Below are 21,551 nucleotides of genomic sequence, written 5' to 3' on the forward strand. Positions count from 1 at the left end.
AAATCGATAGAAACCTTCTATCGACTATATACCGCCACATTCAAAATATGTGAAATTTACTTAATTATAAATTTTATTAAAATCGTAAGCAACGCTGTATTTATTTATTTTTATAGGGATATATGTTTACCTAAATTTCTATTAATCGTATTTAAGGTGTAACATACAACTGTCCACCGTCGAAGTGCACCAAATGGAACTAAGTGATGATCGCAGAAATTGGAAATTGCCCATTGAACAATAGCTGTCATTCGCCTGCCAAGCTGGCAAGCAGCTCCTCGTCGATGCCATCGCCTGATCCTTGTTCGCCACTGCTGCTCTGTTGTGCACTGATGGAAGTGGGTGCAGTTGACTGGCCGCTGGACAAGGCAATTGGATCTGTTGTGGCTTGCTGATCCTGCAAGGCAGAAGAAGTTGTGGAGGAAGACGTCGTAGCTGTAGATGTAGCTGTTGTTTGTCCTCCACCTCCTGCCCCACTAGTGCTACTGGTGCTACCGCTGCTGCTCGTCGCTGTGGTTGTTGCTGTGCGTTGCGATAATTTCGGTATTTGGAACTTGTTGTGCAGTCCTTTGATGAAGCCTTCCATGCTGGCTGTCATACTGGGCGAAGCATACTGTAGAATGGTCATCATGTCTGTGTGGTGATCAAAACGTGGTGGTGGCTGTGACATTGATCCGCTTGAAGCAGCTGGTGACAATCCGCCATTTCCTCCAGATCCGTGACCACCTTGCGATGACTTGCGCTGAGCACTACCACTGCCACTTGCTCCGCCACTGCCCATGCTGGGCCTTCTTTTGGGAGCCGTATGTTCTTGGAATGAGTTGGTGCTGTTGCTCTTGGTGAGAGGCAATCCTCCACCACCCGACGATGTGGATGAAGAGGACGATCCGCCTAGCTTGGTGCTCAGGCTGCCAGATGAGTTGGCCTTTTGGAAGAGGTGTTTGCTGGAGCTGCTTCCACTTCCACTTCCGCTTGATCCTAAGGCGTGTGCCTTCTTTGAGGCTGGTCCGCTGTTCACTCCTGGCTTAAGTCCTGTGTGTGTCTTCCTGCTACCAGAGGAGCTTGATGGTCCGCTCTCCCTCTTACCATCCCTCTTGCTGCTGCTGCTACTAGTTGAACTGCTGCTGCTGATGCCTCCTGTTTTGATGGTCAGTTTAAGACCTTCCTGGCTGCTTGGCTTCACCATGTATTCCGAGGACCCTCCAGTGTTTGCTCCTACTCCCGTGCTGCTGCTGCTACTTCCACTGTCGCTACTATGTGGCGCCGCTGCTAGCAACTGTTGCTGATGATGTGTTGCCATTGCCGTTGTTGTTGATGTTGCTATTGCCAGTGGAGGAGGAGGAGCTGCTCCCGTTCCCGTTCCCACTGTGCCCGAGGCTGTGGCTGATGAATCCACTGTTGCTGCTGCTGATGTTGTTGCTACCGATGATATTGTTGCTGTTGCCGAGGTTGGGATGGTTGCCGTCGAAGCTGCCGTCGACGTCATCAAACTAACCTGACAAAGGAAGCGCGTGGTTGTGTGCGTGTGTTGTATTTGTGTGTGTGTAAAGACAAACGGACGAGAAACGAACCGAAAACGCAAATTAAAACAATCAAACGAAGGAGAAAAAGGAAAACGTGTCAAAAAAAAGCACAAGTGTCGATTGCGGGTTAAGGATTGCCAAAATCATGCAAACAGCGAAAGAGAGAGAGAGAGAGAGAAATAATCCCGTTAGTAATAGTCAGATAATTATTACCTTAGCCAATATATAAAATAACCTCGTAGAAGGCTGCGAATACCAACAACAGTTTGTTAACATTCGAAGTGGCTGTTAGCTAACAGAACTCCTTAACAGCGCAGCGCTAACATGCATCAATTAAAGGAACAGGCGTGCAAAGCAACTGTATGTGTATTGGTATATGTAGATAGCAGAAGGTGGAGCAAGGAGAAGGGAGACAGATCCCAGCACAAATATTAATTAATCAATAAGAGCAGAACAAATAAAACGGATGCGATTAAAAAATAGAAGAAAATATATTTACAAACGAAAGGAACTCAATACTATATAAATCAAATAGGAAACCAAAAACTACAGTAATAATAATAATAATATTAATTAATAATAATATACATAATAACAATTTACATTTAACAATTATTCCATCGAGTTGCTCCAGTTAAACACATTGTTTAGACTATTGTTCCAATTTCAACTTGCATCGCAAGTTTACTTTAGGATCAAACATTGAAAAATAAATGGCAACTATGGGTTAAGAGGTGCAGCTGGATATAGTGTATATAGAGTTGAGTTGAGGAATTGGAGGCAGAGGCGGAAGTGGGCACACGAGAGCTACTCATAAAATGAAAACGGACTTACCGCGCCTACCGCTCCCGCTGCCACGCCCATTCCCGGACCCGATCCCGGTCCCACTCCCGATCCCGCCATGCCTTTGCGGAGCGCAGCATTGAGTTCCAAAGCGGCCACGGATGGCGTCGAGTAGCTGCCCAGGTTGCCACCCGCTGCCAGATGCGATAAACTGCTCACAGATGGCTTCATCTGCTGCTGTTGTTGCTGGGAACTCTTAAGGGCGGCGACTGCTGCTGCAACGACTCCTGAAGAAGAAGCGGAGGAGGTAGCCGAGGAACTGCCCATGCCTATGCCCAGGCTGCTCTTGTCCTTCTTGATGGTGACGCCTGCCGGCAACTGGCTGCTGCTGCTGGCGGCCAAAGGCGGCACGGGTCGCATCATTGGAGGATTGCTGCCTGATCCTGCTCCTGAAGCAGTTCCTGATACAGATGGGCCTGTGGGCAGAGGAAGAGCTAGTGGTAGCGATATTGCAGTAGATCCACTCGAAGTGATGCCACTCGAAGATTTCTCCGCCTTAGGACTCAGACTCAGGCTTGTGGCCGCAGTGGCGCTCTTGAGCGTGGACATGCTCGGCTTTCCAGAGGATCCATGCTTGGGCGAGTGGGTGCCAAATGGCGACTTCGGACTATTTGAGGCGGTGTTGCTGCTGTGCTTCGGGCTGCTGTAGACCGGACTGTGCTTGGGACTTGGACGCGCAGAAGGTTGGCCAAGACCTGTCAGTCCAAGAGCTGCCCCCATTCCTGCCACACCAGACTTGGGCGAGGAGGAAGATGACGTCGAAGGAGACGAGAACTTTCGCACGACGCCACTGCTCGACGAAGAATCTGTAATACCACCTCCAGCTGGGGAGTTTTGTCGAGAATAGATCTTCTCTGGGGGACCCATTGGAGAGTCATCTCGTTTTTTCTTGCGCTTCTTTTCCTTTTGGTTGTCACTCGAGGAACTTGAGGTGCTGGCGCTGCTGCTGCTCGGATTAGCGGAAGAAGAGGAGGAAGTGGAGGAGCCACTCTCATGGGGTCGTTTGGTGCTACTTCCACTTCCGCTTGAAGTCGACTTCTTCTGCTCCTTGACTGCATCTTTGCCTGCTCCGTTGCCCCCTCCTCCACCTGTGATAGGTGTGATGGTGATTGTAGTGGCTGGAGAGCCGGCACTTGGAGTGGCTCCCACACTGCTAGGTGCACTCAGAGGAATGATCTCAATGCCTCCCGTCCGTTGCACATCAACTTGTTGCTGTTGTTGCTGGAGAGGCGCCTTGACATCCCCAGCAATGGGCGTAATGCTGACGCAGTGCTTTAAGTTGGGCGTCTTATCTTTCCAGATGTTCTTGTACTTATCTGCAATCTCATGGTCGCTAGCCTTTGCTGCCGCGCTTGAAGTGGAAGCAGAGGTCGAAGCTCCAGAGGTCGAGGCGGAGGTGGAAAGTGGAAGTGAACTGCTGCTGGAAGATGCTTGAGGATCCGTTTCTCTCTTGAGATTAATGATTCCCGCAATAGCCGCAGCAGCTGAAGTCGAGTCAGCGAATGCATCCGCCAACGAACGCAGAGTCGACTCCATCTTTAGATTGCTGACGCTACTGAATCCACCAGCTCCTCCTAGTCCACCTCCAACCCCACTGCTGCCTTCGCCAGACACTGAGCTGGAATCCAAAGCAAAGTGGCCAAAGTTTGTTGCTCCTCCTCCTAACCCTGATCCGCCGCTAAAGCCACCAGCTGCTCCACTGGTTGAGCTGCCTCCAGCTCCTGGAGCTGCCATTCCATGCAGCTTCTGAAGGTGCTCCTCATCCCAGCACTTGAGTAGCTTATAGATGACCATAGGTATGGAGACAACCTGGCGCACTGTTCGGGTCAGCTTCTGAGAGAGCGCTTCGTAGTCATTGGTGAGGCAGTAAATAGTGCATGTAGCCTCGCCATCTTCCAGCAGAAAGTCCACCGTTGCCAGCGACTCCTCATAAGGATGCTGCAACTCCACCGTGATCTGATTGAGTGACACAGCAGTCACCTCCAAGATGATGGTGCTTTCCATATCTGTAAAAGATTATACATGAGATTATACTTCTTTGGGAAATCCGTCTTATGGTGACTCACCATTGTACTGTTTCTGCTGCTCCCTGACGCAGCTGGCGAGAAGTGTGTAGAAGAGCGCTTGTTTCTTGAGGAATGCGATTATCTTGGGCACCTGAGATGGCTCCGTGAACTGCAGTGAGGACAACATTGTGCCCTGCAGTCTGCGATTGTCCGTCAGAAAGTAGCAGTGCGTTTCCTTTGGGAGATTGACATACAATCCTTTCTGTATGTTCCTAATGAGCTGCCTGGAAGCAGTTTGTACTATCAGATTCATCACAGACATATCTCCTTCTGTAGGTACACCTGGGAGACCCAGAGCACGCAGAGAATCGATGCAGACAGGCATCGGTTTACCAAGACGGAGCACGTAGGTAGCCGGAATCAGCATCGAGTTGTTCTGAGTGAGTGAAGCATAAGCAGGCAACTCCAGAGGAAGCCCAGACTCGCTGCTGAAGCTGACAACTGGCAGTATTTGCAATTTATTCGCCGAGGAACCCTCCAGATTGAGAGTGGCATTCAGTCCAACAGGGCTTTTCATAACCTGCTCAATGCTGTAGTCTCTACTTGCAGCTGCATCTACTAGCTCTCCTTTCACCTGCGATTCAAGCAGGTGCAGAGGAGGACAGAAATAGGTGAGTTTCATGGGGTGTCCGCCTCGTCGCTGCATCACTAATCCCACCGAGGACATCTTCATCATCTGGTAGCTGTCGATCTGTGGTTGCTGATGCTGTTGAAGTTGCTGTTGGTAGAGATTGTAGATGTCTGTTTCCATTGCCTCGAGAGCCACAAAAGCCTTCTTCTTGACCTTAGGCTCCGCGTTCAACTGGTAGATGGAGGAGAGGCCTTCCAACTGGACTGTGAAGTCGGCAAAGTCGCCTGCCTTGAGGCAGTTAAGGAGATCAGCAGAGCTGGAGCTGGATGGCGACGTGGATGGTTGCTCACTTTTGCATTCGTGATGCACTTTGACGTCGCTGAGCTTGCCTTCGGTATCAAGCAGTATTTCCACATAGAACATGTCTGTGGAAATGAATAGCGTCTGTTGATCCTCCATGAACTTAAGACCTAGCTGTCGAGAGAGGCTCTCCAGGCGCTCCACTAGCCCGTGTCTGGAGTTCACCTTGATGTAATGCTGCAGTTTATCGAGAACTGTTTGCAGCGTCGCCTTGCACACAGGGTCCAATGGGTAATGCTTCTCAATGAAGTACATTCGTATTGATTTCTTGATCTCATCGTATGACTTTGGCTTTTGTCTGTACTTGGCTCGAATCTTCTCCATCAACGCTTCCTGCTGTATTTGTTTGTTCTTCTCCTCAATGCTGGGAATGTGCACTGTCCCTGTGCCTGTTCCTCCTCCTGATCCAGCTGGAGCATGACTGCTGCCTTGCCCAGATGTACCTATCGCAATCATTCAATCAATCACTATTAAGTCTCACTCAATTTGAGGACAACTCAATAATTTACCTGAACCAGACGGCTTGGGATGGTTTACACTCATTTTATTTTAACTTCCTTGCACTCTTTTAAGCTAATAAAAGCATATGGAAACACATTTAATCTTAAAGAAATAACTTTTCTGTAATATTTTTACAGTTTTTCCATTTTTTAACGAAAAGGCAACGCTTGCGGTAAAATTTGCGATTCACTGTGCGAACTTAGCACAACAGAACTAGTTCTAGTTCGGAGAGGGTATTTAAATTAACTGCTAAAGCGCTCTTGTGAATTTGAAAATGTACTCTGTGATTCTTATGATACTTATATAGCAAAGATAAAAGGTTATTAATATAAATTAAAATTTCAAATAATACAATGCATTTATTGGGGTGCAACAGATAGTGTCATTGATCTTGTTCCACTATGACAACATATCGAAGCAGTAAAAATACTGAACCAATCGTTTTTGTTTTGAGAAGAGATATATGAGAAATTTTGCTTATGGTCACACACTTCTACAGGTGTTAAAATAAAACAGCTGTAAGAAAGTTCTCTTCTTTTTGTTAAGAAACAACAAGTCGGAATTGTCTCTATTACTTACTGAATTTATAAACATCGATTCTAAACTTATATCCAGTCTTACTGAAGATGACATCAATTGCCGGTGGACATGGCGAAACCAACCCAAATAGCTCTTGGCTAAGTGCTCGCGGCTTTTGGCTTGCCTATTTCCTTGGATTACTCTTTGTACATTTGCTGCTATTATCAGTGCCCTTTGTTACCATTTCGATAGCATGGACAACAACCAATATGCTGCACAACTTTGTGAGTATCCGAAGTCCGGTTTAAACAACAACTATAATTCCAAACTATTCAAATTTTTCCTTTTTCGAGCAGGCGCATCTGTATTTTCTGCATATTATCAAAGGTGCCCCATGGATGAGCATTGAGAACGATGCTAATCGACGCTGGACACATTGGGAGCAAATCGATGATGGCGTTCAATTGACGCCAACACGTAAATTCCTAACAGCAGTGCCAATTGTGCTGTAAGTTGCGATGAACAAATGCTGTTATTCTCTTGCTGTTACATTTGTATCTCTATGTTAATTTACAGTTTTCTCTTGACTTGTTTGTACACACGCAACAACACGGAGCATTTCATAGCGAACTTTATATCATTGGTTGTGGTGACTCTGCCAAAGCTGCCGCAGTTTCATGGCGTTCGACTCTTTAATATTAACAAGTATTGAAGAAAGGTGCTTCTGAAAGTTCAATTATTATTAGTATATGCTTGTAGATATCTTTCTTCAAACAGGGAGGCTTCCCTTATCGCAGCCTTTGTTTTGTATATATACTTATTTAAAGATAGTGACTGACCGATGTTCTTTTGATTATTTTGATTAGCACTCGAAAATGTCTAACTACATATATATTATTGTACTTGTATTAAATACATAAATAATATATTGTATAATATAGCAGAGCTGAAAAACTCTTTAGGCTGCTCTCTTAAGTCTCTTAGATTATAGCTGTAGTTAATTGCGCCAATTGATTATTATTGCCCGACTTACCTAATCTTAGTAGTATAGTCTATTCTGTTATCATTGCCTCTCTTCATATACGTTAATAATCGCTGGCGCTGCAGCTCGTCAGCAGTTCGCTAGATGCCGCCAGAGAGGCGTCTATTGCCCTTTTTGACTTTGCGACTGCGAATCGCGACCTTAACGACTTTCAAGAGGTGTGTCAGTCTGCCTTGCTATACTTGCTTAGAGCTTTGTGATTCGAAAAATAGTTTAGTTTGAGCAGGTGCCCAGAAACAGCAGCAGCGTCAGCATGTCGGGGATTACAATAGAGGAGGAAATCTTTGGCCTGGCCAAGAATCCTTATACCAAGGTTCCTGAAATGGTGCGTCGCTATACGATGACGAATCAGAACCAAGTGTCCGTCTCGGTTATCCAACTGGGCGCCATTATACAGAGTGTGCGCATGCCGGACGCCTATCACAAGATCGAGGATGTGTGTCTCGGATTCGATGACATTGCCAGCTATATTAATACAAGATCAGCTTACATTGGCGGCACTTTGGGACGTGTAGCGAATCGTGTAGCCAAGGGCGAGTATACGGTGGGTGACAAGGTGCAAAAAGTGACCAAGAACTTTAAGAACACGTATCAACTGCATGGCGGCTTCGTTGGCTTCGACAGCGTCATTTGGGAATTGGTGAGCAAGACCGATTTGGGCATCGTCTTCAGGCATATCTCACCCGATGGCGACGAGGGTTATCCGGGCAAAGTGACGGCCACTATAACCTATTGGCTGGACAATCAGAATCGCTTCGGTGTACGCTTCGAGGCGACTACAGATAAGACGACCTGTGTAAATATCTCCAATCATGCATACTATAATCTGGCTGGTCATGGAGCCGGGCCCAAGGCTCTGGCCGAGCACACTGTGGAGATTTTGTCGAAACACATCGTGGAAACAGACGATGCCCAGATCCCAACGGGCAATCTGGTCAGTGTTGATGATACGGTGTTCGATTTGCGGGTTCCAGTGCTCTTGGGCGATCGTCTCAAGCAGTTCGAGGACCGCCTGATTAAGGGCTACGACAATTGTTTTGTGGTCAACGAGGGCAGCGAGGGTGGCATTAATCTGGTGGCCAAGCTGCTGCACAAACCCTCGGGTCGTGCCATGGAGGTGTACACCAATCAGCCGGGTCTGCAGTTCTATACGGCAAACAATCTGCCTGATGAGGAGAATGGCGATGCTGCCATGATTGGCAAGGAGTGCACGCATTATCGCAAGCATGGTTCGTTTTGTGTGGAGACCGAGAAATTCCCAGATTCGATGAATCATCCAGAGTTCCCATCAATCTTCCTGCAGCCCGGCGATAAGTATTTACATGAGGTCATCTACAAGTTCAATGTGGAGGAGTCTTGGCGTTGCTGTTGTGAAAACAAATAATGAACATGCGATGCTGACTGTTTCTTTAGGTGCCTAATAAATGATACTTTTTGTTCTTTCACTTAAATAGATAACTTTAGTTTCCAGTTTCACCCCGATTCTTTTAAACATTAGATTACATGACATTATCTAACTATCCCATAGTTGTTTTATTTAAAACAAATATTTAAATACAGATATATTTCACAACTGAGTTGTGGATTTATAAAACTAAAACAGAATTTAACACACGTTTTTTACATACACAGCTTAATATTGATACTAAAAATTTAAAATATATAGAATTAGAATAAATAAATAAAAAAATGTATTAAAAGAAAACTCTTTTAAAAAATAAATTTTAAATACATTTTCGGAAATAGTTGGAAGACTTAATTGGTAGTTAAGTTGATAACTGTTACCTCAAAATATAGACTCAAGAATTTGGAAAGAATGCTTATAAAGATGATATTTCGCTTGCATGTCAAAACACAGTAGACTATAAACTTTGTAATATCTTTTTGATTTATTACACATTCCCATTGCTAAACTCACTCCTTTGCTATTGCTATTGTCCAAGATGTCGTTTGATCAAAAGGAAATGTTTAGTCTGATGTATAAGCTGGCTCGTCTTACGCAGAAGGACACCCGAGTCGAGCATGATTCGTTGGGTCCAGTGAATGTGCCCTTAGATCGGCTCTACGGCTCGCAAACAATGCGTTCCTTGACAATGTTCCCCATTGGTGGAGTCGAGGAGCGTATGCCAGTAAGTTTTTCTTACAGCTTAAGAGCAGATCAAGCATCTGATTTTTACAACCACAGCGTGCTATCATCATAGCTTTGGGCATCATTAAGAAAGCTTGCGCAGAAGTCAATCGGGAATTCGGTCTAGAGACCGAGATAAGCGACGCCATTGTCAAGGCAGCCGAAGAGATCGTCTCCGGTAAACTATACGATGAGGAGCACTTTCCGTTGGCCATTTGGCAGACAGGATGCGGCGCTCACACCAACGAAAATGTGAATGAGGTGATTAGCAATCGGGCCATTGAATTGCTGGGCGGACAAATCGGCAGTAAGGATCCAGTGGATCCACATACACATGTTAACATGGGACACAGTACCAACGATAGCTACTCCTCGGCCATCAACATTGCTGTAGCAATGCAGCTACAGGAGAAACTTTTTCCAGCGCTACGACTGACCATCGATATTTTGGCCAAGAAGTCGGAGATGTGGAAGGATATCATTAAGATTGGACGCACGCATCTCATGGATGCAGTGCCATTAACACTGGGCCAAGAGTTCAGTGGCTATCGCCAAATGATGACCAATTGCTTTACGCGATTGAACTCGGCTCTCCCGAACTTGTATCAATTGTCGCTCGGTGGAACCATGGTGGGCACAGGTCTACTCAGTCCCGAGGATTTCGGTCCACGTTGTATCAAACGTATTGCAGATATCACAAGTCTGCCCTTTGTGTCGGCTACTAATTTGTTTGAGGCGATTGGTTCACGGGATTGCCTCGTCGAGCTCCACGGCGAACTCAACTCAATTGCTGTGAGTCTCATGAAGATCGCCAATGACATTCGTTTCATGGGTTCGGGACCTCGTTGCGGACTAGGCGAGCTTAGCCTGCCGGAGAATGAACCGGGCAGCTCGATTATGCCGGGGAAAGTGAATCCCACACAGTGTGAAGCCATTACTATGATCTGTGCCCAGGTTATGGGCAATCAGGTGGCTGTCTCCGTGGGTGGCTACAATGGACACTTTCAGCTGAATGCCTTCATGCCACTAATAGCCTCCAATGTGATGCGTTCCATCAATCTGTTGAGTGACGGTCTGCATACTTTCTGCAACAATTGCCTTGATGGCCTTCGGCCGAATATGGACAAAATCAAGAAGATTATGAGCGAATCTCTGATGCTGGTCACTGCTCTCAGTCCATTCATTGGCTACGATCGAGCTGCCGCCATCGCCAAGGCGGCACATCAAAATGGCACCACTTTGAAGCAGGAGTCAGTACGAGCTGGCATTGTGGAGACAGACTTTGATCAGTGGGTTAATCCGGCAAAAATGCTAGGACCCACATAGAAAATATAGCTACTCTTATACAATCGAATAAATAAAATAGAGCTGGTTTAAATTTACAACAAATTTACTCGTTAATAATTTAACTAATTAGCTTGCCCTCGGCTTAAATTCAAGTTCATATTTTGCATTTATGATTCAATACGAACATTTAAATGCAATAGGAATTTTGAAAAGATCCATCAGGGTGCGCGATCAATTTTGAATTTTTGTGTAATGTGCTAGTACTCTAGCTTAGTGCAAATGGCAGTCTTTTTGCCTTTACAGTTTGAGTTCAGTCTGTTGTACACCTCCGTCCGTCAGTTTGTACACCTTTATCTCTGACATAAAAGCCTTTACTTAAAAGGTAAATTACGCAAATTTGGTAGCAGTACTATGTTGATCAGCAAAGTTTAATTCCTAACACTAAAATAGCAGGCCTTCTCTTTCTGCTATTTATTCTCTCGTTAAACACAAATTCCCTAAACACATCTTAAGCTTAACATCAGACACAATCAAATATATACACTACTTTAATTGACGTCCGTACTATGGCGCAATCGGACCCCAGTGCAATCAAGGTTTCCATGCGCACCGAGAGCGATACGCTGGGTCAAGTGGAGGTGCCAGACAATAGCTACTTTGGCGCCCAGACAGGTCGTTGTCTCATTAATTTTCCCATTGGAGGCGTCAACGAACGCATGCCTGTAAGTCACAAGCCCGATTCATCTACAAAGCAATACAACCAGTCCTTGACTCCAGAGACCCATCATTCAGGCCATGGGCGTGTTGAAGAAGGCAGCGGCTGAGGTTAACCAGGAGTTTGGATTGGATGCCAAGATCAGCACTGCCATATCGAGTGTCTGTGATGAGGTAATCTCGGGCAAACTCTACGACGATGGTCACTTTCCGCTGCCCATTTGGCAAACTGGCTCTGGAACTCAGACCAACATGAATTGCAATGAGGTGATCAGCAATCGAGCCATAGAAATACTTGGAGGTACTTTGGGCTCTAAGAATCCGGTGCATCCCAACGATCATGTCAACAAATCCCAGAGTTCCAATGACACATTTCCAACGGCCATTCACATTGCCGTGGCCATTGAGCTGAATATGAGCCTGAAGCCAGCGGTTACCAAGCTACGAGATGCACTAATGGCCAAGTCCAATGAATGGAAGGACATCATCAAAATCGGACGCACCCACACCCAGGATGCGGTGCCATTAACCCTGGGCCAAGAATTTAGCGGTTATACGCAGCAGCTAACCAATGGTCTACAGCGAATTGAAGCTGTTCTGCCGCATGTCTATCAGCTGGCCTTAGGTGGCACAGCTGTGGGTACGGGTCTTAACACGCGCAAGGGATTCGCTGAGAAGGCCGCCAGTCGCATTGCCCAACTAACCTCAATGCCGTTTGTGAATGCACCCAACTTCTTTGAGGCGTTGGGCTCTCGAGATGCCATGGTCGAGGTGCATGGCGCCTTGAATACCATCGCTGTGAGTCTCATGAAGATTGCCAATGACATTAGATTCTTGGGTTCGGGACCTCGTTGTGGCCTTGGCGAGCTTTGTTTGCCGGAGAACGAACCGGGCAGCTCCATTATGCCAGGCAAAGTAAATCCCACGCAGTGCGAAGCCTTGACGATGATCTGTGCCCAGGTGATGGGCAACCATGTGGCTGTCTCCATTGGGGGGCGCCAACGGACACTTTGAACTGAACGTTTTTAAGCCACTGATAGCTTCGAATGTGCTGCGTTCTATCAAGCTGCTCAGTGTGTTATTCAAAAGTATTTATCTTTTATTTTATTTACTGATTTATAATTTTAGGTGATGGCTGTAATACTTTTGCTAGCAACTGTGTGAAGGGCATCAAACCAAACAAGGCTAATATAGCTAAGATAATGAATGAATCTCTAATGCTGGTGACGGCTCTCAATCCTCATATTGGATATGATAAGGCAGCCCAAATAGCGAAGACGGCGCATAAGAATGGAACTACTTTAAAGGCCGAGGCTCTCAAGTCTGGCATAGCAGAGAAAGACTTTGATGACTGGGTGCGACCAGAGAAGATGCTTGGTCCCACATAGAGAAATTGTTTAAGTTTTTCATTTTTAAATCTGATTAAATATTACGAATAAAGAAACCTTTTAAAGTTATTAAATTACCGATTATGAATTTCCATTTATTTCACATAAAATTTAAATTCACTAATGAATGCAAGTCTGCCTGGAATATCAACCTAATCTAATAAAAAAAAAAACACTGGACTGTTCACATAGGTATATTAATAAATTTAATATAACTTGCAAATTTAGATACATCATAACAATTGCGGTTCATAATTAAAGCAATACTTTTATTGATAATTTTATATTAGTTTTGGCCGTATTAGCATTTGAACAGATTCCACAAAAACAAATGTGTCTTTCTGGCGACACCACCAAACACCAAACTCAGATTTATGATTAAACACCCCATTCAGATTACTGCAAATACAATAAAATGTATAAAAATCTGAAAATATAAAATATGTATTTTAAACATACCAACTTGGATACTCGTGATGCCACCAACGATTATACTGCACAGCATTTTTGCTATTATAGCGCACAGTTTTGAATATGCAATGCTCATGAGGTCGCAATCCATCGCCAGCATTTCCGAAATAATTACCCAGAGACTTCAGCTTATAGTCATCATTCTTGCCACTGATTGCAAAGTTATCGTAATGAGCGAAGCGTGTTTCTTTATTGGAAAAAACTAAATGAACGTAGAGCTCATGTGCTTGCCTCTTTGTCATGGCGTGCACATTGTCCAGACCCATCCAGAAATCGCCGTCCATATCGCCAAATCCATCCACGAATGAGAACCAACCTTGATTAAAGTTCACACTATCGTCCATCCGACGATGGATGACAATCCAGCCTGGCCCCGAGATGCAATTCTGAGCCAGCACTTTAAGTGAACCAATTCGAGGCAGAGTTAGCACTTTCAACTCTGTCGAACTCTCTTCTTCACTGAGACTTGCTTGGAGTTCCTTAATCGAATATTGTAATAGACGATCGTTTTGCTTCTTGATCCTTTCGGTACTATTTCGCAGTTCAGTCTCCAGCTTGGCCCGATGAGCATCCTTACTATTAAAGGCCTGTATGAAATTCTGGGTTTTCCAACTCCGCAACAGTTCCTGAGTTGCGTTTAGCTTGTCCCCTGTCGTTGCCACTTCATTCTTAAGTGCACTGATCTGATCTTCTTTCTCTTGAATAGTTACTTTGCTATCCGCAAGTTGCAAATTCTTTTGTTCGATGTTGGCTTCTAAGGTGATGATCCTTTGCTGATAGTCAAAAGAGAGCTGAGTTTTCTCTTGCAGTTGATCTGCAGTTTTCTTTAGTTGCTGTTCCAATTTCAGTATGTAATTATCTTTGTCTGTAATAAGTTCATCCTGTTTAACAATTTTTTCACTTTTATCCTTATTAGAATTTTCAAGTTCGGTTAACTGTTTCTTGAACGACTTTTGTATAGCAATACAATTTTGTCTTCGTTCGCATAATTTGGATTTCAAAAATGTAATAACATCATTATTGTTGAGATTCGTATTTTTATATGTCTCCAAACATGTGCGGAGAGTCAAAATAACATCGTCCTTAATCCTGCATTTTTCGTTATATAAATTGAGCTTTTCTTTGAATACGGTCAGTTTGATTTTTTTCAACTCGGCCAAGGTACTGTATGAATTTTCTCTAATATGCTGCCAATCGGCTGATGACTAAAGAAATATCCACATAAGATATATAAGGTACCACAAAATATGGTTATTGACTCACCATAGCACATGTCGATGGATCTTCGGGAGAATCGTGCAATTGTATGGTCAATATATTGGTATTATTCATTTTTAAGAACACGTTTATTTGAAATGGATAAAATTCGAACTTATTTGTTTGTGAATGATCTGTTTAAATTTCACTTTGACAGCTTGAGCTACGAACATATCATTTAGATGAAATAGTATCATAAAATTAATAATCGAGAGAGAGAGTTTCATTAATCTCAGAATACCTTTGAAATTTATGTACACAAGTTGTGTTTGCCGCAGTTGGCTTTGGAACCATTACCAATGCTTTTGCATTAAAATATTTAAATTATTTAGTTTGATTCATGAACTACGAAATTTTTGTTTAGAAAATCTTTTTGGAATAGGCCAATCAAATTGTTGAACTTCAACGATGGTGCGAGTCACAGAAGATGTGTTCGGCATTGCCGTTAATCCCATGTCGCAGAAGAGTGAGCACATCCGACGCTTTACCTTGACCTCCGAAAAGGGCATGTCAGTTGCGGTCCTCACGTTGGGCGCCATTGTACAGAGCATCAAGGTGCCCGATCACAATGGCAAGCTCGAGGATATTTGCTTGGGCTACGATGATGTTGCCGGCTATTATCGCAATCAAAAATGCTATTTCGGCGCCATAGTTGGGCGGGTGGCAAATCGAGTTGCTCGCGGACAGTTCAAGATGTGCGGCAAAGATATCCATCTATCGCGAAACTTTAAGGATCGTTACCATCTGCATGGTGGTTATGTTGGATTTGACAGCGTCATCTGGGACGTCGTGGGCATTCACAAGGATGGCGTAACCATGCAACACATCTCCCCCGATGGCCATGAAGGTTATCCGGGCGAGGTGACAGTCAACATTAACTTTTCGCTCAACGATGCCGGCTGCTTTGGCATGCGGATTGAGGCGCGTGCAAAGGCCACCACTTGCATCAATATCGCGAATCATGCTTACTTCAATCTGGCCGGACACGGCACCGGCAAGGATACTCTGATGCAGCACATGATTATGATCAAAGCAAGTAAACTCGTGGACACTGATCAGGAGCAAATCCCCACGGGAAAGCTGATGCCTTTGCGGAATACACCATATGACTTCTCCACTTTGACCAATCTGGGCAAACGCATCAATCAGGTTTCTCGCTGTCCTATTTGTGGCTTTGACAACAGCTACTGCACGGATGTGGATCCCAATCAGGTGAAGCTCGTGGCTCGTGCTGTGCATCCTTGTTCGGGACGCTATATGGAGGTGCATACAAACCAGCCAGCTTTGCATTTATACACAGCAAACAATTTGCCTGATGAGGAGCGCGGTGATGTGGAGAACATTGGCAAAGAGGGTAGTCATTATGTGAAGCACGGTTCTTTCTGTATGGAGACCCAGAAGTATCCGGATGCCATGAACAATCCAGAATTTCCCTCAATAATGTTAAATCCAGGTCAATTGTATGACCACCAAGTGGTCTACAGATTTGGCGCATGCCCCAAGCGCATATAACAAAAATTTCTACATACGCAGATCTTTATTTAATTTAAATAAGAATATCACGAGGTGTTAAAAGTAAAGTAAAAAATGTAAAGAAATCAAACCATCACAATGATTTTTGTTGAATATGTTGTTATTTCTGTTTGGATTTCAAATTGCCCGCATTATCAATTGTGAATTACAGTTTGTTAACAGAATTACCGGCTTTTGTTGTGTAGGCAGTGTGACCAATGTTGCTTGCGTCGCGACAAAAATACTGATATGTGTGATATGTTTTGAGATTTAAATTGTGGTCACACTTAGTTTCTGCTAAACAAAAAGGAAAAGTAACAATTTATTGAATCGCCAAACGATAGCGGTGAATTCTTGTGTGTGCCACGTCTAAAAAATATACAACATATTAAAAGCATAACTGCCTTCAAGCTGTTTAATTTACCGCAAATCTACAAGCATACGACAGCGGACTCGACGCGTCCAACCAGCAGCAGTAGCAAGATGACCGTATGTGTACTACATATATGCACAGCATATACTATACAATATATGCTGTATTTATTTTCCGCTAGTAACATCAACTAATTGGCAATTATTCTATTTAATACTCTAAGGTGCACGAATTCAAAGTGGAAATGACCTGCGGCGGCTGCGCCAGCTCTGTGGAGAAGGTCTTGGGCAAGTTGGGCGGTAAGTAAACACACACATATACATACATTAGCATGTATGTGTTAACTATCTTAGTTTTGGAAAGGGGAGCTTTGCTCTGGTATTCTACATAATACTGGAGAATTTGCAGCCTTCGTTATCAGACGTCCGCAATTGTGTAGTTGCGGTTGCCAACAATAATGTCTGTATTCGGTTGTTGTTATTTCACTTTCAGATAAGGTGGAAAAAGTGAATGTTAATCTGGACGACAAAACCGTAACTGTTACTTCAAACTTATCGGCCGACGAACTTCTGGAACAGCTGCGCAAATCCGGCAAAGCGGTTTCGTATGTTGGTGTGAAGAAATGAGATGAGTTTTTCAGCAAGTTTCAGAAGTACGGCAAACTGAAGCTTGAAGTCTAATCAAAGAATTCCCGCTACATCATCAGGGGATTCACTCATTTGTCGTGGCTGTTGATCTACATACTACATTAACAAAATGATTCATTCAAAAGAAACGGCGTGATGCATATATAGTGGTTCAATGAAAATTGTTTTCAAAAAATATTAGCCTTAACCAAAATTATGATATAGTATACACGAGGAACTTATCTACACCTTAGCTCTTGCCCAAATTTTTAAGTAGTGCGATATTAAACAATTTACTTAGAATATTTAAAGTGTTATACAAAAATTAATATATAGAGTCAGAATTTCAAATTCAATTTGTTTAACAACGTAAGTAGAGAAATGAATTTAATCAAATATATTTGCTCTTATTCAATAGTGATATTCCAAATATTTCCAATGTAGTTCAGCTAATTAAATACAAATATGCCAATTATCTTCTTATGATATACATATTTAATAATTATATACATACATAAACATCAAACAAATTTTAAAAATTTGCATTAAATATACAATTACAAATAAATCTTTTGCTTGCAAAATAACAAATGTGATTAATCATTGAATTCTATGATCTGCCGTGTCAAATTAACCCAATTGTTTTATATCGTTGAGGGAAATAATAATAATGAGGCACACCTCAGGCGGTGATGCCAAGAAATGCGGGCACTTAGTCAAGCACGAGAGAGATGGAAGCGAATCAACAACGACAGCGACAAATAACAATAACAATAGAGCGGAGGCTCGAGCATGTCCATAACATGTCATAAATAAATCTGGGGAACGGCAAACTCCGAAAAAAAACTCTCAAGTTATCAAAATGCATTTTGAAAACATGTTCGAGGCGTAACGAAATTATCAATCAAATGCCACAATGGCATGCAAAGAATGCAACGCACTCGCACACACTCAGAGATACACACGCACACTACTAATTGAGTTTAGAACTGAGTCCACAAACGGAACGTTGCCTCGGAATTTGATGTCGTCGTCACTGCTGTCTTAGTTGTCGCTACCTGCGAGACTTACCTTTTTTGCTTTTGCTGTTGCTTTGTTGCGGTTGCATTTTGCGGCTCGTGTTGATTTATGTCCCATGCGGCGACACAACAACGGAACCGACAACTAAACAGTAAGGAACCCCAGAATCGGGTCTCCAAAGGGACTGAGAAAATCCGAATACCCAAAACCCAAAACAAAAACGGTTCACTGTCTGCGAGCGGCTGTCACAACAAAACGTCAACACAGCACAGTCACGTCCTTGCCCCATGATTATTTTCAAGTGATGCAAGAGATTTTCTGATTACGCTTCCAGCACTCGCTGTGGTCATCTCGCCATCTCAGTCATCTCAGCAAATCCAGCCAAGTAGGTAAAAGCAAATTATTAGCGCTAATGCCATTTAAATTACCTTAGTAAAAATAACAGCTGGTGCCTCTGTCTTCTTTCTGTTCTTTCCGTCTGTCTGTCTGTCTGTCTGCTTGGCTCTCTGTCTTGTTGCCCCTGTGCATTGTCTTGCTGCATAAAAATTCCTGGCAGCAAAGTGGCTAATGTGTTGACCAACTGACAGGTGTTGTGCGACTTTGAAATGCCCTGTTAATCTTTTATCTAATGCTGACCCACAGATTTAACTTATTGTTCAAAAGGAGCTCTAGGCGAACATAAAAGAAAATAGGAATCCTCTATTAAGATAATATTATTTTTACTTTATTTTATGAAATCTTTATCAAAATGAATATGATTTAAACATTTCATAAATATGGATAAAAATATACAAATCTTTAAAGAGGTAACACATAACATAAATCAAATTAAAACATTACATAATATAAAATCAAAATAACATAAGCGACATTTTGGTCGATTTATTTTGATATGTACATACTTACGTTGACAATTACCAAACGCATCTGCGTCGAAAATTTCATAAGCCAATTAAGTATAATAAGCGAGTTATGGGCTCAACAACATTGCCAATGGTTGGCAATCAACATTGATGATGAACTATTAAAAACCTGCTCCTGCTAAATTTGATTTCTGACGCTTACGTTATTTTTAAAGAAAAGGGTCGATACTTATGAAAAATATTGTTTCCATGTCATGAGTTATTTTAAAACTCACATTTGAGCTTGGTGAATAAAATAAAAATATACCACATATGTATATACCACAAGTATATAAAATATAATATAATACCACATACGTTTTATGCTTATCTTAAGCTACCGACTCTAAAGCTAATTCTGTGGCGCTTTGACATAATATTTTGAAATGTATGACTACTTACAGTTGTTGTCACTGCTGATATCGGGCCGCTATATCATCGACTTTATGGGCTACCTTTAAATGTGGCTGCAAACTGTCTGCAAAGACACCACAACTATTGCCGTTGTGGTTGCAGTTGAGGTTGCTTCCCTCTGTCATTTGGCTGCCAAGCATTCCGTTCTTGCAGCCTAAATTCACGCAAATACTCTAACAAACTGCAAAGTCATTTAGTTAGTCAATTATACTTGGTAGCATTTAATAGTTATTGCTTAATTTGAATGTGTAATAAAATTTGATTAAAATAGCTTAGTGTAAATTAATGAAAATGTTTAAGTATTTTATTATTTTCCAGAGTATTTGAGCTTCGTTGCCTTGTGAGCGATTGTTGTCTTTGTTTTTGGTGTTTGCACACACTTGGTGCATTGAAAACATTCCAAAAATCGCTGGCTAAATTATTTGGCGCATGCTTTTCAGCAACTCTCAACCAGTTGGTGGCTGCCCAGTTGATCAAGTGGCTGGCGTTGGGGCTTGGTTCACGTTTTGGGGCATTGGCAGGAGCAGAGCACACGGGCTGCGGCGACTGGTTTCCACATGGCGGCAGCTTCAAGCAAAATGTACAACAAAAAACAACGAAACGAAACGAAAAATCGAAAAATACCGCGACCACAGTTGCCGCTCTTTATTGTCATAAGAATTGAAAAGAACCGACAGTCAGAACAATGGCACACTAAACTAAACTAACCTGGACAACGGCTGGGCCAATAAATTCCAAAATAACAACACAGCACACCAAAATAAAACAAAAACAAAGTTGTGACGATGCCAAAGACACAAATCTCAAAACACGACAAGGTCGTTGCCAAACTCTCTCCTTCTCTTTGTTGGTATCCCTTTTTGCTTAAAAAAAAAAAGAATTGGCAGGCTCGGTTCATTGAACTCCGACATCATTGACTCCTACGCGGACGAGAGGCACAGAGCGAAATAAATGTACATTTGGCCAATTGCAACTGGAAACAGTAGCCAAGATTTTTACGCCAAATGTGCAAATTGCAGTGGACTTCGAGTGCTCGCTCGCTCGCTTGCTGGCTGGCTGGCTGGCTCGATTGCTTGCTGGCAAACCTGTCGCTATTGCAGTGCTGTCCAGCATTCCTGATGCACCTCTCCACCTTCTTCTCCCCAATACATTCAAACAGGGGGTTAGGGTTGAGCGTGTGCCAAGCCCACGACACACACACACATACACACAAGGAGCGAGGAGAGCGAAGCGAGCATCGGAACGGCCATGGAACGTCTGGTCATAACAAGAGCAAAAATGCTAAGCGTAAATAACTCATAGATAATAATGCCATGCATTTACGAGCAAAGCAATTGCAATGCAGCCAAAACAAAAGACTTAGGACACGAACTTGCCAAAAGGAGCAACCAACGAAGCAGCCGTCGAGTCATGTAACAGCCTCAGCCTCAGCCTCCGCTTCAGTCGCAGTCGCTGCATTCGCAGCCGGAGTTAAAGTCAGAGCGGACTCAAAGGCAAAGCGAGCAGCACCAAACAGCAAAAATCGGCTCAAAAACAAGATCAACTGGTTTCATCAGCAGAACAACAACAAAACGACACAACAAAAAAAAAAACGCACAAGAGAAAAAAAAAACTCACTCAAAATGTTGAGCTCAAGACCTGTTGAGACCCAAGCAAAGACCCATTGTTGGTCTATTGCGCGTGCCGAGCGCTGTAAAATACTTTTTCCCAAAGAAGTTTCAGTTGTGTTTTTGACTTTTCGTCGTGCAGAACGATTCTTCTCAACGTGATTAACGCCGAACGCAGCCGCCGCGGGCGTTTTTCTTCGGTGTGTGCGTGTCTCTCCCTGTGTGTGTGTTTGAGTGTTGGTGTAATATTCGCGAAAAGTTGTTTTTCGCTACAACTCATACTCATACTTACTTAATATAGTATGTATATGTATAGCACATACACATATTTGTATATTTAAAGTCAATTTTCCTGTTAACGAAACCTGCCAAAACTGCAACTGCAACAACAACAACAACAACAAACGTTGCATGCAACATAAGTAAA

The 21,551-nt window shown here is 43.2% G+C and overlaps 8 protein-coding genes across 9 annotated transcripts; 6 read left to right on the forward strand and 2 right to left on the reverse strand.

Annotated features, from left to right (window-relative positions):
* Positions 1–79: 79 nt before the first annotated feature.
* Positions 80–6,052, reverse strand: LOC132789835 (mediator of RNA polymerase II transcription subunit 1). Of its 2 annotated transcripts, none has more exons than XM_060798126.1 (4): positions 5,873–6,051; positions 4,433–5,806; positions 2,358–4,372; positions 80–1,495 (listed from the first exon to the last, which is right to left on the reverse strand). In XM_060798126.1, the coding sequence occupies exons 1-4, from the start codon at positions 5,904–5,906 to the stop codon at positions 248–250; spliced, it is 4,671 nt and encodes a 1,556-aa protein (XP_060654109.1). In that variant the 5' UTR covers positions 5,907–6,051; the 3' UTR covers positions 80–247. The 2 variants fall into 2 exon arrangements, with proteins under 2 accessions (XP_060654109.1, XP_060654110.1); XM_060798127.1 differs by having other exon boundaries at positions 1,124–1,490; positions 5,873–6,052.
* Positions 6,053–6,340: 288 nt separating this feature from the next.
* LOC132791266 (ORM1-like protein) lies at positions 6,341–7,340 on the forward strand. The gene is made up of 4 exons (XM_060800116.1): positions 6,341–6,382; positions 6,480–6,667; positions 6,740–6,891; positions 6,960–7,340. The coding sequence occupies exons 2-4, from the start codon at positions 6,491–6,493 to the stop codon at positions 7,093–7,095; spliced, it is 465 nt and encodes a 154-aa protein (XP_060656099.1). The 5' UTR covers positions 6,341–6,382; positions 6,480–6,490; the 3' UTR covers positions 7,096–7,340.
* A 140-nt stretch (positions 7,341–7,480) lies between these two features.
* Positions 7,481–8,901, forward strand: LOC132791265 (galactose mutarotase). Its single transcript, XM_060800115.1, has 2 exons — positions 7,481–7,583; positions 7,643–8,901. The coding sequence occupies exon 2, from the start codon at positions 7,679–7,681 to the stop codon at positions 8,807–8,809; it is 1,131 nt and encodes a 376-aa protein (XP_060656098.1). The 5' UTR covers positions 7,481–7,583; positions 7,643–7,678; the 3' UTR covers positions 8,810–8,901.
* Positions 8,902–9,245: 344 nt separating this feature from the next.
* LOC132792780 (probable fumarate hydratase, mitochondrial) lies at positions 9,246–10,942 on the forward strand. The gene is made up of 2 exons (XM_060802256.1): positions 9,246–9,554; positions 9,611–10,942. The coding sequence occupies exons 1-2, from the start codon at positions 9,369–9,371 to the stop codon at positions 10,877–10,879; spliced, it is 1,455 nt and encodes a 484-aa protein (XP_060658239.1). The 5' UTR covers positions 9,246–9,368; the 3' UTR covers positions 10,880–10,942.
* A 325-nt stretch (positions 10,943–11,267) lies between these two features.
* LOC132790397 (probable fumarate hydratase, mitochondrial) lies at positions 11,268–13,016 on the forward strand. The gene is given in 4 exon segments (XM_060798897.1): positions 11,268–11,562; positions 11,618–12,544; positions 12,546–12,627; positions 12,683–13,016. Coding segments are annotated over 4 exon segments (1,425 nt in total). The 5' UTR covers positions 11,268–11,406; the 3' UTR covers positions 12,943–13,016.
* A 107-nt stretch (positions 13,017–13,123) lies between these two features.
* Positions 13,124–14,840, reverse strand: LOC132790670 (fibroleukin). Its single transcript, XM_060799299.1, has 3 exons — positions 14,677–14,840; positions 13,402–14,618; positions 13,124–13,341 (listed from the first exon to the last, which is right to left on the reverse strand). The coding sequence occupies exons 1-3, from the start codon at positions 14,743–14,745 to the stop codon at positions 13,224–13,226; spliced, it is 1,404 nt and encodes a 467-aa protein (XP_060655282.1). The 5' UTR covers positions 14,746–14,840; the 3' UTR covers positions 13,124–13,223.
* A 96-nt stretch (positions 14,841–14,936) lies between these two features.
* On the forward strand, positions 14,937–16,273 carry LOC132790671 (galactose mutarotase). The gene has a single exon (XM_060799300.1). The coding sequence runs from the start codon at positions 15,079–15,081 to the stop codon at positions 16,180–16,182; it is 1,104 nt and encodes a 367-aa protein (XP_060655283.1). The 5' UTR covers positions 14,937–15,078; the 3' UTR covers positions 16,183–16,273.
* A 187-nt stretch (positions 16,274–16,460) lies between these two features.
* LOC132790673 (copper transport protein ATOX1) lies at positions 16,461–17,577 on the forward strand. Its single transcript, XM_060799301.1, has 3 exons — positions 16,461–16,671; positions 16,779–16,854; positions 17,048–17,577. The coding sequence occupies exons 1-3, from the start codon at positions 16,666–16,668 to the stop codon at positions 17,179–17,181; spliced, it is 216 nt and encodes a 71-aa protein (XP_060655284.1). The 5' UTR covers positions 16,461–16,665; the 3' UTR covers positions 17,182–17,577.
* Positions 17,578–21,551: the final 3,974 nt, after the last annotated feature.

This window comes from Drosophila nasuta, chromosome 3 (assembly GCF_023558535.2).
Source record: "Drosophila nasuta strain 15112-1781.00 chromosome 3, ASM2355853v1, whole genome shotgun sequence".
Lineage (NCBI taxonomy): Eukaryota > Metazoa > Arthropoda > Insecta > Diptera > Drosophilidae > Drosophila > Drosophila nasuta.